Source organism: Falco peregrinus, chromosome 8, assembly GCF_023634155.1.
Source record: "Falco peregrinus isolate bFalPer1 chromosome 8, bFalPer1.pri, whole genome shotgun sequence".
In the NCBI taxonomy this organism is placed as follows: Eukaryota; Metazoa; Chordata; class Aves; order Falconiformes; family Falconidae; genus Falco; species Falco peregrinus.
This window is the reverse complement of record NC_073728.1, coordinates 58,844,816-58,857,901: the sequence shown is the minus strand read 5'-3', so window position 1 is coordinate 58,857,901 and position 13,086 is coordinate 58,844,816. Positions and strand designations below refer to the sequence as shown.

The 13,086-nt window shown below is 46.7% G+C and overlaps 1 protein-coding gene and 1 long non-coding RNA gene across 7 annotated transcripts in view; one reads left to right on the top strand and one right to left on the bottom strand.

Moving 5' to 3' along the window:
- LOC114010586 (uncharacterized) overlaps window positions 1-13,086 on the top strand; it is a 196,695-nt gene that overhangs the window by 14,470 nt on the left and 169,139 nt on the right. For 3 of the 5 annotated variants that reach the window (XR_008748489.1, XR_008748487.1, XR_008748486.1), the window contains exons 2-4: window positions 2,859-2,909; window positions 3,437-3,472; window positions 7,831-8,081. This is a non-coding gene — a long non-coding RNA (uncharacterized LOC114010586). The remainder of the gene's footprint in view (window positions 1-2,858; window positions 2,910-3,436; window positions 3,473-7,830; window positions 8,082-13,086) is intronic. The other 2 variants (XR_008748488.1, XR_003552066.2) reach the window with 2 other exon arrangements.
- Window positions 1-13,086, bottom strand: part of GLRA1 (glycine receptor alpha 1) — a 40,901-nt gene that overhangs the window by 667 nt on the left and 27,148 nt on the right. For both annotated transcript variants that reach the window (XM_013294730.3, XM_005231809.3), the window contains exons 4-8: window positions 10,508-10,731; window positions 6,649-6,731; window positions 5,860-5,997; window positions 5,124-5,338; window positions 4,309-4,455 (exon numbers count right to left, since the gene is read on the bottom strand). In XM_013294730.3, the coding sequence (XP_013150184.2) occupies window positions 4,309-4,455; window positions 5,124-5,338; window positions 5,860-5,997; window positions 6,649-6,731; window positions 10,508-10,731 (807 nt within the window). The remainder of the gene's footprint in view (window positions 1-4,308; window positions 4,456-5,123; window positions 5,339-5,859; window positions 5,998-6,648; window positions 6,732-10,507; window positions 10,732-13,086) is intronic.

The following is a 13,086-nucleotide window of genomic DNA, read 5'->3' as shown; positions in this document are numbered from 1 at the left end:
CTTTCATTTTTCCAATTGCATCCCCTGTTTTGCTTCTGCCTCTCCCTCCCCCCTGTTCCCATCAGCACCTTCTTTGCTTTGCCTGTGCTGTACCAGCTTGCCCAGAAGGAGTGGGCTCCATGTAACTCACGTAGCCGAAGCCACAGTGTGAGACTTCCTACAGAGTTACATGGACGTGCAGGCGCCGAGACCTGTCCAGGAAAAGACCTCTGCAGGCAGCGTGCAGCCAGCCCTCCGCTTGCCCACCCATGGGACCCCCGAGCCCCACGGCCTCTCCCCACAAACCCTCTCTTAGGGGAGGAGCAGGGGAGTGTCCTTCTGCAGGTCAATAGTAAGCAGTGGCTTCTGGTGCTAATTCCAATTATTGAGCAAAAAAAAAAATTTATTTTCCAGTCTAAAGGCAAATGCTATCGCTGTTTTTTGGTGGAGGCCTTGCAGGTCAGAATGACTTTGCCCTGTTTTATTGAACACAGGGATGCAATCACAGGGGAAACCAAGTCTGACCAAAGTAATACAACCAGTGAGTTGCAGAGGCAGGGTCAGAAACCCAAGTCTCTTGACCACAGGTCACCAAGGCTAATTGTTAGACCAGTGGCACTAATTAACTGTCACAGAGGCTGATCCATGCTGTGTCCCCCGGCACTGACCTACCGACCCCCTCCCTTGTAACCCGCCTGCCTGCCGTGCCCTGCTGCCCCTTCCCCTCTCCTTTGCAGAGTGTCTTTTCTGGATGGCCCCTGTACCGAGCGGGTAGCTGCGGGGGATGGAGGCACTGGGCTGAGGGTCTGGGGTGGAGGAGCAGACAGGACAGCACGCTGGCATAGCTGAGCAAAGCAAAACAAGTCAAATAAAATCACACCTTTTTTTTTTTTTTTTTTTGGGGGGGGGGGGGGAGGCTTTTTTTGTGAGAGTGGCAGGCTGGTGAGTTGTGTGACCTACCAGCAGGCTGCTTTGTTTCAAAGTCCTGGCTGAGACAATTTTGGAGGCCTTTGAATTAATTCTTCCCTGCTCTGATTGCACCCTTTTTGTGTATCTCTAGTCCTTGGCACCTGAGACGTGACAATCCTTAAGTGTCTTTGCCTCCTACCAGTGCCTCTGTGAGCACTGTGTGCACTGGCTGGGGATGCTGAGGGACCAAAAATTAGGACCCAGCTGCTCTCAGGGCTGGATGAGTCGAGATGCTGAACATCTAGTAAGAGGTGCTTTGTGAGCTGGGATTCAAGGTTCAGAGAAACTCTGCTCTTGCCTCTCTTGGTGATAATTTTTGAGTTAAAAGGCTGATTTTCTGATGGTGGGCAATGCAGCTGTTCTAATTCTTAGGTGGCCAGGACCTGCGATGTGGATGAGATATTGGCCGTGAGGGTCGATGGGGACCTTGAGGCGTACAGGGCTGCAGGGGCCAATTCTGACCGTCGCACTGCCTGGCAGTCTGGTGGATGCCTGCAGCCACGCTGCCAGCTCCTGCCAAGCCTGCGGGCAGGTGGCACAGAGCCAGGCAGGAGCCCCGGGCTGTGTTGGGGGCTGCGCCTGCAGGGCAGCAGGTCACCAGCATCCCTCGGTGCTGGGCCATCAGGGAGAGTTTTGCAAAGGTCCCTCTCATCCCTAACTTCTCCCCCTTTCCTTAACTGGACTCCTTTGTGCAGCTGATAATGCGTGTATGGGCTGCGAAAGCCTGGCTTTCTGAAATGCTCAGAGTTTACAGACCTTCTCATCACCTGTATGATGGGAGTTCGGGTAAAACTGTATCTGCTCTTCTCTGCTTGCACAAACACGTGCACTGACATGTGTCTGGTTTAGCCTAAATCACTTAATTCCCTAACTCACTGCGTTTCTTTCTCTTCTCATTGCTGAGGGGTCACTGGCTGTTTTCTGTCGCCGATTTTTTTTTTGTGTGAGTGCCCTACTGAGGATCGAGCAGCTAGCGGTGCCTCTTTCGAGGTGCTATATCAAAGGAGAAAGGCAAAGACATCACCAGCCACACTGGGCTGGGTCTCCAAATACACTCCAAGTGGGTCTGATGATGGGGTCATATTAACCAGACCGGGCCATACCTCAAAGGGACAGTAACTCTCCCTTGTCACAGTCCCTACATCTCCCCATGCCAGGACCTGTCTGCCCCAGTAAATCCAGACAGAATAATGGGTTCTGAGAGAGCTGCCTAGTTGATCTTTCCAGTCCAATCCTCGCCCTCCTTCCAGCGGAAAGGAGGTAAGAGGTGGCTCAGAAATGGAAAGGGCCAGTTGAAACCTGGCAACAGATATTTATTGATTTGATTTTTTTTTTTTTCCTTAGAGAGAAAGAAAGACTTTTAATGAGAATCAGCTAGCACCTTGCATCTAACTCTGAGAAAAGCAAAAACCAGATTTGTCTGGGTTCACTTGTATTAATGCCAGACCAGGGCACATTGTCTGGTGCATTGAGCTGTGAAGAGTGGCTGGTAGGTTTTGGTTTGGGCAGACCTGATAAATGTGAGCATGGGCTGGTACTACCCCCAGCTGCCTCCACCAGCATGGACCACTGCTGCATCTTGCTTGTTTTTAGCCTGGCATGTCCTGCCTAAACCAGGTAGAGCTACCCAAACAATTCAGGACATCAGGACAGAGCAATTAGGTTCTTTGGCAGCTGCAGTAACCAATTTGCATATTTGTAGTCAGCTCCTTGTTTTCTGATGAGCCTGCGAACCTTGTTCATTTTGCTTTTGCAACTGTTTTTGTTTATGTTTTGTTCCATTTAAATTGCTGTGAGATTGGGCAGGGATTGTAATAGCAGCCTTGTGTTCAGTGGAACATCTCTGTCAAATATATTTTAAACTCATCTGTATATTAGTGGCTTTTTTCTCCTTATTGTTTTATTAACAGACTCATCTGCATACAACAGCACAGATCCAGAGACAGAATGCCGGAATCCAGGTGAAGAGATAAAAGCACTATGAGGCACCTGTGTTGGGTGGTTTTGGCTTTGGCTCTGTTAAGCATACTGCATCTTCCGAACCAAAACGGCCTCAGCTGATTTTGAGGTGGCAGGGTCTCGCTCTGGCCAGAGAAAAATCAATGGGTGCTGATGGTCTCATCTGTTACTTCTTTTCCTTTGCATTGATCCAACACTTTTCATCCCTGGTCCTGACTCGGTGGGGACAAGTGAACAATTCTGTCCTGTTTTGCTGGTAGGACAAGTGAAGCAGAGAGAGATGTACAAAGGGGCAGGGTTTCCTGCTCCTTAGCCCCACTGCCTCCTGGCACGGTGGCAGTTCTGCAGGCACGCACTGTGGACAGCTGTAGGATGGGTTAGAGCCTGGGAAAGACTTTTAATGGCTGGGACAGTGAAGAAGTGGAATGGGGGTCTTTGGATGGGATGGATCATGGAGGGCTCTTAAAAATATAGTGTAGATAAATACCTAAGAGGAATATTTTAGGCAGAGCTCAGTGGTCTCCTAGAGGCTTTCTTGAGATTCCCATCAGCAAAATATTCTATGGTGTGGGTTGGTTTTTTTTTCTTAGCAAATTCACTGTTTTTTTAATGCTACCTTGAGGGCAGTCTTTCAGGCTTGGTGCTGAAAATTTGATACCCCCTATCTGATTCTGCTAGTTAATCAAGGATAACTTTTAAGCGCCTTTGGTCTTGTGATCACAATCACCTTTACATTTCTTTCTAGTGCATCCTGTGGGGTGAAATCTTTGCTGTGGTACCTTTAAAAAAAAAAAAAAAAAAAGCTAGTAGAGTCCAGGCTGCAGGATATGCATGTTTGTATGTATGTAATGCATGCCTGCCCGGATTGGCATCAGTCATGGCGAGTAAGCATGGAGCGAGGCTAAGGCTGAGCATAATGCTCTTTCCTTCTGAGAGGAATTTGCAGTCTGTCTGAGAAGCAGATGCTTTTCAACACGGAGATGACAGAATCAAAAGAGGTGTCACTTACCTCCGGGCAAATGTAGGCTGTCTGTCTTGTTGGGGGATGCTGTTCTGTGATAGACATCCCTCACACCTCCCTGCCTGCCTCCCCCCAGCCCTTGCTGTGTCTTCTGAAGAGAAAAACTCAGACCAGAATACTGCTGTGTGAAAATTGTTCTGTGGAGAGCAACCCTTTTGGCTTAGCTAATAAAAACCGGCTTGCTAGACCCCTGGGGTCAGCAGACCGTTAGAAGAAACAGAATTCATTGAGGTAGCCTTGCTTTTTGGTGTGTGACCCTCCTTAACATCTGACTGTACATGGAGGACTTCTCTGGGAGCTAGTGGCTGGGTTCAGCTGACTGTGTAGTGATGTTGTGCTGGGACAGATTCCAGCCATGTCCTTCATGCTTTATGTATTACCTTATGATGCCTCCTCTTCCTTCTGAACCTGAGCAGCTCTTTGTGCTGCCGAGACACGAAGTTGACAGCAGCATACTCTAGAAGTGCAGAGAACACAAACAGCAAGCACACAGCCATCCAGATGTCTATGGCCTTCACATAGGATACCTAGAATTCAGAGAGAGAGACTGAGATGGGGTGGCTTCTTTACCCAAATGCCTTTTGGCTTGCATTTTACATGTTACTCCCAAGGTCTTTGGATGGAGTTGGTCAAGCCATGATATGGTTGACATCTACTCTTGGATATGAAAAGCTAGTTCATTTAACATGAATGTCTTATCAGGCCACTGAAACTGCTCCAGGGTTCTTAAATAGCAATAATTCCACAGTTTTTAATTTATCCAGGTCTTGACCATGATGGTTTATATGCAAAGAAAATAGTAATGCAATCTGATAATACCAGAAGCCCTTCATAACAGGTATATTCAGTACTATTATAAAAGTATGATGGTCAAGTGAATAAAAAGCTTGAATGTAGAGTGAATATCCATGTGTGGTTGTCGCAGGGGTTTGTAAGGTACACAGCTGCTCGGAGATGTGGTGGATCTTGGGATGAGTGCTGAATCTTAGAGGAAGTTTTGCTGCTAGTCATAGAAACTCTACTGAAATTTTTACAGGAGGGGACTGCAATTTGTTCTGCTTGCCCTTAAATTGGAATAGTGCAATGGCAACAGAATGCCTCTTGTGTTGAGCAAGAGGATCTGTGTGGTGACTAACTTATGTACTGTCCCCAGAAAAGTGAGTATCTTGCCCCTCTGTGAAGGTGTGCTCCCTACCTTGGGCAGTGATGCTCGGGAACCAGAGCTCTGCGTGGTCATAGTGAGCACTGTGGTGATCCCCAGGCCAACACGAGCAGGTGCAGCATCCATATTGATCCAGAAGGAGATCCAGGACAGAATGACAATAAGGAGGCTGGGGATGTACATCTGGATCAAGTAATAGCCCATCTGCCGCTCCAGGTGGAAACGAGCTTCTATACATGTGAACTTGCCTGAGAAGGATGGGAGGTACGTGGAAGATTACTGATAAGGCACAGCGAGCCTTCTGGTTTCAGCTATGGTCTGGGGACTTCCCTTGCATTGCCTAGAACCAGAGCCTTGTTAGAGAAAGAAATTAACAGCTGCTGCCCAGTTCTGAAAAACGAATGTACAACATCAACATAGCAAGGAAAGCTCATGGCAGTGTGTCCTTTGTCACTTAAATTTCACCGGCCCCCTTGCATCAAAGACAAAAGATGCTGGGAGAGGTGGTCCAGGCCAAACACCCTTGAACTGATGCAGAAGTTACTGGGGATGAGAGGGTTCCACACATTTGTGTCTATTAGCTTTTTATTGGCTATATATGTGTATATTTACTGGCAACACATCTATGTGTATTTATATGTACGTTGTCCTTAGATGTGTAGGACAAGGCTTGCATCATTAGAGTGCCATCAGACAGGAAGAGACTCTGGCAAATGCGTAGTCCTGAATTCCTCTCTAATGAACCCAGAAGCTCAGAGTAAACACTGACCTGTGTTGTAGTGCTTTGTGCAGTATCTCAAGTCTTTTTCTTCTTTGAGGATAAACTGAGGCAATGTCAGCCCATCGGCAACTTGCACGGCTCCTTTTTCTTGCCACTCAAATATGAGATCATTCATTGTATAACCAACTGTTGAGAGGAGGGGAGAAATACCACGTGAAACATATTAAATACTGATCTGGACTTGTAGAACAGAGCTATGCTTGGAGGCAGGGGCTTATCCTGGCCTTTCTTGGCAATGCTGTAATGAATGGGATTTAGATTGAGGCAAAACTGCTTGTGCATGTGATAAAAGCTAGGGTAATGACCTGTGCTGGAGCTGTGGTGGTGTGCAATGAATTGTCTGCAATAAATCACTTTTCTTGAATTTGGCTTGTTGAGCTGTTTGCTGCTTTTTTCAGACCTGACCTCTTTTTCTGAAAGAAGCTGCTCATCATCTTTCCCTCCTTTGGGATAAGCAAGATGTACAAGGGGCAAATGTTCATCCAGAGAGAAAAAATCCCATTTGCAGCTGAAAGCACTTTCACCTTTCTCCTTCAAAGTGAAAGGCCAATGCAAATACAAGCAAGCCAGGGCTCCTCTTGTGGGATCTTTTAAGGTTTGGCTTCTCTAGGAAATGTCATGTGTGCTGAATGAATGGAAAATCCTGAGCAGGTGGTTCTTGAGCAAGCCTTCAGTGAAGGCTGAACAGGGAATGGGTTGCAGCTGGGGAGGGAGATGGCAGGGGAGAGGGAAAAGACATCATCTCCTCTCCAAAATGGAGATGAGCTCACAACTCACAGCTTTCTAACTGCATGATGCACGTCTGTACGTCCATGGGGAAGTTCTTCAGGTCCATGGGGCAGGCCAGAGTCAGCGTGATCCTGAGGAGAGAAGACAGTACAGGAGAATGCCAAACAGTTTGTGGTAATGGTGAAGGGATGAACCCTCTTGGACATCCAGTGTTGTAAACAGGCTGATACCTTGCCCGAGACAGACGGGTGTGCTGCGGGAACAGCTGATCGTTCACCTCCTTCCTGCCTGTGGGGTTGGAAAGCATCAGAAATGCCGAGCATTTGTGTCTGTGATACAGTTCCCAGCAGAGTCACCTGCTGCAGATGGTGTTTCATTGCCATGTTGTTTTGGACTGTGCAGAACAAAGAGTTCCCACACCAGACAGTTTTGCCACTTTGGTCTCCAATTCTTGCCTCAGGTTTGCAACAATCTGGATTAGCAGCAAGCCCAAACCCATTCTCTGGACCCCCCAGATGCATTTCTAGAGATTGGAACCCTTTAAACAGAATAGTTCTCTGTCAGAAAAAAATCTGAAATTTGGTCAAGATCACATGTTGCTGTGGGGGAAAAGAGAGACTTTGGCAGGATTTTCTGCAGGAAAAATGCCCTGTGGTAAGTCAATACGAACCTGTGTCTCTTCCTGAATTCCTGCTGTGCCTCTTGACACCTCTGCTTTTGTCTCTCAAGCTCCATTTCCCACTAGGTGCAGACTGCATTTTCTGGGGTGTATTGCTGTGCTGCACTAAACCATGATCTATGCTCAAAATATTTGCTTGGTTCAACAAGCTGATATGAAATGATTTGTTTCACATAGCTAGACTTGTGTTATGGGGTTTGGTAATACTGAAAATGCTGTTCCCTGAAGTGTTTAGGTTTTTCAGCTTTTTGCCTTTGTGTAGAAATAGTGGAATTTCCTGGGGGACAGGAATTGAAATTTTCTATCATCAGACCTACAAGAGACTTAGCAGGAGGGAAAGATATTTTTTAACTTCCTTATGTTGGAAGAAGATATCTGCGTGAGTTTAGAGGCATGTTGGGACAGAAGATGTGGCAGTAGAAAGAATCGACCTGTTCAAGCTTCCTCTTAATGAAAGCAACTGCATTTTCTGTGTTTAAACAAACACCTTACTAGAAAAGCATCACCACTAGCCTTTACCCACTTTATTTTTCTCATTGCATCTCTGGCAGGGAACTCCATCTCTGATCAATCAGAAAGACAAGCCTTCAACTACATCTTCAGACAAGTCCCTTGAGAAGAATGTACTGGAAGTATCTGCCAGATGTGAAACAGGGGTGACTGTGGCTACAACGAGGTCACGAGATGCTGAGCAAACGCTGGACAAGTGCATGCTGAGAAAGGATCAGAGAGTGAAATCCTCAAAGGTGATTTTGGGTGAATGGGCTGAGTCTTGGGTCCACGGGACAAAGTCCACCTTATTGTAAGTGCCTTGATTCAAGTCTGACTGTTGCAAATAGTTGTAGCAAAGAGCCAGTTACAAAATGGCAGAGACTTTAGATGGAAACTTTTTTTAAAAAGGGAAAGACTATTACTCCTTTTGGAAACTCTTCGCATTTGCATTGTGCCCTTCCATCACGAATGTCCTCTTTCTTTTTGATTTTCATAGGAAAATGTTCTTAAAAAGAAACCAACATTTTCATTTGGAGATGAGGGAGAGAGGAAAGTTCTTTTTAGAAAACAAGAACTGAAGTGTTTTCAACTTTTGCCTGGAAAAAGGTGATCAGCTCAGCCACCTTGCTCCATGTCCCCTGCTGAGTCTTTGCTCTGTTTTGCTGAGCAGCCCCAGGGCTGGGGTGACCCAGTATTCCCTGTCTGTGCTCCTGCAAACACACCTGGAACGGGACTCTGTGCCATGCTCTCTGCCAGGTTGCTGGTGGCAGTTTTATTACCTGCCTTTTTTTTAGAAATTAAGAAATGTGAGGTTTCCATGTTCAGCCAACAAGCATGGCAATTCTCGTACTGTTTCAGTCATGAGGGCGCCGGTCCTTGGGCTGGAACCACCTTGATGTTTGATGGATGCTGTCTACATTGCAGCATTAAGCTGTTCATTTTCTGTTTTACAGCTCTGTGCTGCTTTTTCTTCCCCATGGCTACCACTGGGAGCTGCAGTGTGAGATGGGGTGTGTGTACCTTATGCAAATTTACATTATACATGAGGTGGAAAAGTCTGTGAGATAGAGTTAAATTTCCCTCTTTAAGCTCATGAAGTTTGATCTTTATGCCATTGGTTTAAAATAAAGCGTAGATGGGCTTGGAAGTGAAGGTGGAGGATTGGACTGATTTCCTGTGGGAAATTCAGTACAATTAGTTCAGCTTCACTGATGGATTCTTGCGGCTAGTGATAAAGGGATAAATGGGAATAGTTATGCGGAGGCAAAACCACGGAGCTCTGTTTAGCAGTTTCCCTAATCTCTTGTCAGGAAATGCTGCAGCTTTCAAAACATGGTTTTCATGGACTTCTACTAGTTTCCACATAGTGCAGCTAGTTTTAGGCTTGTGCTAGTATAATATCTCAAGTAATTTTACAGTAGGGATGTTAAGGAATCTACTAGTGAGGAGCAGAAGTCCTTGGACTGAGAAAGCTAGAGATGAGCTAGACTCCTTCCCAGACCAACCCTCTGTCTCAATATGCTTTGACTAACACCTTCCTGGTTATTCCTTTACTACCTGTTGTGGAAGCACCTGCAAGTGGTGACCATGTGGCTGAAGTACCGACATCCTTCTGCTCCAGCAGATTCAGCTACTGATGTAAGGAGGCAGTTCCCAGACTCTCCTTTTCACTCAAGTTTTTTCCCTCCCTTCTCCAAATGAAACTTTCTGAAAATACATTTCCTGGTGTAGCTTTGTCTTAGCAGGTCTTGAAGGCAGGGGTGCCTGGGGGTATGGAAGTACCCTTAGCTGTGCAGTGGCCTCTGCTGTCCCAGGGGCAGCCCAGCCCATGGTGTGCGATCTCAGTGCCTTTCAGAAGCACCGTCCTTCTCAAGATCCTGACTTCTAGAGGGGGGCATGGGGCACAGGAAAACTTATCTCTCTCTCTGGCTCTTCATTGGTGTGGGACAGAGTACTGCCAGGCTGCCCAGTCCTTTGGGATGGGTGTCTTCTTATTTAAAGATGATGAAAAATAATGGTGTTTCTTGTGTTTTCTGTCAAAGGGAAGCTACTAATGTAAAATTAGGACTTGAAGCTCAGGTAGCTGGTGGTGCTTTCTCAGAAGGATTCCATACTTCTGCCAACCTCTTCTTGAGGTGGCTGGAGAAAGACCTCTTCGCTTACAGCACATAACTCTGCTCCCATAAGGACATGCTTAGACATGCAAACAGGGAACTGCACCTTGCTGCTCTTAAGCACAGGTTAATGTTGGATATAAAGGTGCAGATGAAGGAGGTGCTTAGGGACCTCTTTCTTTCTTTTAGCTTGTGTAGCTGAATTTAATTAAAAAACCCCAAACAAACAATATTTGTCAGGGAAATAAGGCTGTGTTTCACTTTTCAGTGCTTTTTGCGTGAAGGAATCTGCCCCAGAAGGAGGATGAAACACTGGCACAGGCTGCCCACAGAAGTCATGGGCACCATCTGTGGGGTATTTTGATTTGGCCAAAGCCACACCTGACCTGATCTGTTGTCAATCATCAGGATGAGGTTGCATGGGAGACCTCCAGAGATCTATTCCCACCACATTGCTATGACACTGCTAATTGTATGAACTCCCTAAAAAAAAACCCCACCTCAATTTCTTTTATCCAACAGCATGTTCAAAGCCTTCACTTTCTCTTTTTAGGCTTGCACAGTGGGAGTTTAGCTCTGCCCACCCCTACCTTGGTGGAGTCTTCCCATTGAGTTACCTCACCTGATGCTGTAGAGGACGTTGCCATTTCTGGAGATCCTCAGAAGCTTGTTGTCTGTTGTAATCTCATGGAAATGTGCCCCTTTCTCATTAGCAAAGAACAAGTCAGGCTTCCAGATGGAGTCCAGCATAGAGGGGTCCAGGTCCAGGGAGTCATCAGGGTATTCGTTGTACGCCAACCGTGGGTCATTCCACTGCTGTCGCAGGAAGATGTTCACCCTGTAATCCTGCAGAGTGGGAGCAGGGAGCAGAGACATGCAGGTAGTGCTGAAAATGCTGAAAACTGGCAAGCATGTACTAAAATCATTCTCAAAACCAAACCATGTCTAGGCCTACATTCCCAAGCTATGGCCATCCTTGTTGGCGTTATTTCTCAAGGAGCTGTTGCTAATCTTTAGCTCTGTAGCTTACAGCTATCTCATAACATGAGCAGATGCCTATCCTTGCATCCCTCTGTCACAGCAATTGTCAGCTGTGTGTGAAGTGTCAGGACCTCTAGTGTGAACCCCGCGGCTGCAGAAGTGATGTTCAGCTGCAGAGGCTGTGAGGGCTGGTGGCAGCATGGTAACTGCTGCAGAGGATTAAGGGGAAAGGAGGCCAGAGCCAACTCCCTTTCAGTGCTGAACAAGCCCATATTGTGACAATCTATGGTTCCTCCAGATTTGTGAAAGGAAAAGACACAGTGAGACAGGCTGTCCATGGGAGAGGCATTCCCTGTGTGTCTGCTCATACAAGGGTAACTCGGATGAACGGACGGGAGCAGCTGCCCTTGGTGAGAGTGTGTGAACATGAGAGGGATGTGCACGAAGTCTGCTCTCCTAATCCTGAGCGAGTGTTCTGGGTTACCCTCTCTAATGTCAAAATGCCAGAAATGCTACAGATTTTATAGGATGGCCATCTTCTTTAACTGAAGCTAGTCCCCCAGCGCTAAGGAAAATTTCATCTGCCTCGTAACCATGTGTCTTACAGCTCCCCTGAGTTCCCCAGGCCAAGGTTGGCTGCTGAGGTCAAGCTTAGACACTCTCCTGGACAATTAAAAGCAGTTTCTGTTCTCCCTGTCTGACCAAGAGCTTCCCAGGGTGATCTGCATGCCCCTTTTCTGCTGACTTTCACATAAGAAAGTGAGCCAACAAACTGAAATGGGGAGAGGACGTGCCAGTTGTCAGGAGAGGGATAAAAGCTCCCTGTCCATAAATTAATTGACATTTTCTAAGTATAGAGGCAGACTGTGTCTGAAGAGCAGCATATAATTTCACTGCCCTGGCCCAAACTAATAGTTGCTATCATGATTAAGGGTTTCTTTGGTGCCTTTCTAATACTAATGTACTTTGAAGACTTTTATTAAGAGATGCTTAATGGAGGGTGTCTGACGTGCTTGACAGTATCTAATACCTGCTGCAGGCACTAGGACATTGCTTTCAGTGAGACCTTCTGGCACCTCTGAGGGGATCTCCCTGACTCTGCCTCAGGTCTGTTCTTTCCATCTGGAGAACACAAAGCTCTGGAGTTGAAGGGTGCATGTGGATGGGAGTCCTTCTGATGTTGCTGCCTCAGGTGCTTGCTGGAGTATGAACCTACAGCCTCTTGTCCAGGAGGACATGACTCTTGTGGAGTCCAGTCACAGTGTAGGGCTGGGTGAGGATTGTGTCTTGGGTACCTTGTGCTTTGGATGGGGCAGTTCATGGCCAAGCCCATGGTCTAGAATCTGTTTCAGGCCACTTAGTGCCACCTTCATCCTCAGAGCACAGAAACTGCTAATGACAGTAATGACTGTGACAACAGCAAACGGACCAAAGACTTGAAGCTAAAAGGAGCAGACCTCTGAACATGAAAAAGAGTTGCGACACTCTCTTCTTCTGCTGATATTTCAAATGTCACCTTCACAAGTCCTAGTGCATTCCTTTGACTTGATTACTCATCTCTCTTGACCCTGGATAATGTGTCTTGAGAAAACGCGAATAGCTGTGGACAGATAGGAACCAGGGTCTCAGTGCAGGACTAGCCAACCATGCAAACCTGAAAAGGGAAAGTGACCCCGAATTTCTGCTTCCCATGGCACACAACAGCTCCCTGAACTACTTGTATACTTCCAGTTCACCCTTTTCTGTGTGTAAGGATCTGCAGCCGTTGCAGTCAGGGGAAATCAACGTCGCTGACCTAATAGGTAGAAAGCAAAAGGTTGTTTTGCTTATTCAGCTACAAATAAGCTAGACGCTAGCAGGTCAGCTCCTGTTGGGGGCTTATGTCATGTACAACACAAATTAAACTCATGTTTGGAAGAAACTTCAGTGGTAGCTGCCCAGAAGTGTTCTCAGCCTGATGGAGTGTTGGAAGCTGGTGTGTGTGTGTGTGTGTGTGTGTGTGTGTGTGTGTGTCAGTGTGTGTGAAATGGAGCCAATCTCCCTACAGCAGCCTGTGTTGCCACAGATAAGCTTTGTTGCTGGAGTAAATTCACTGCTTCAGCTCCAAAAAATGCGGAAAGGGAAAGGTGAAGGAAAGGGAAAGGAAAGGGAAAGAAAGGGGAGGGTGAGAAGAGAGGTGTAGTGTGGTTTATGTTGCTACCACAACAGGTGTAAGAGGCC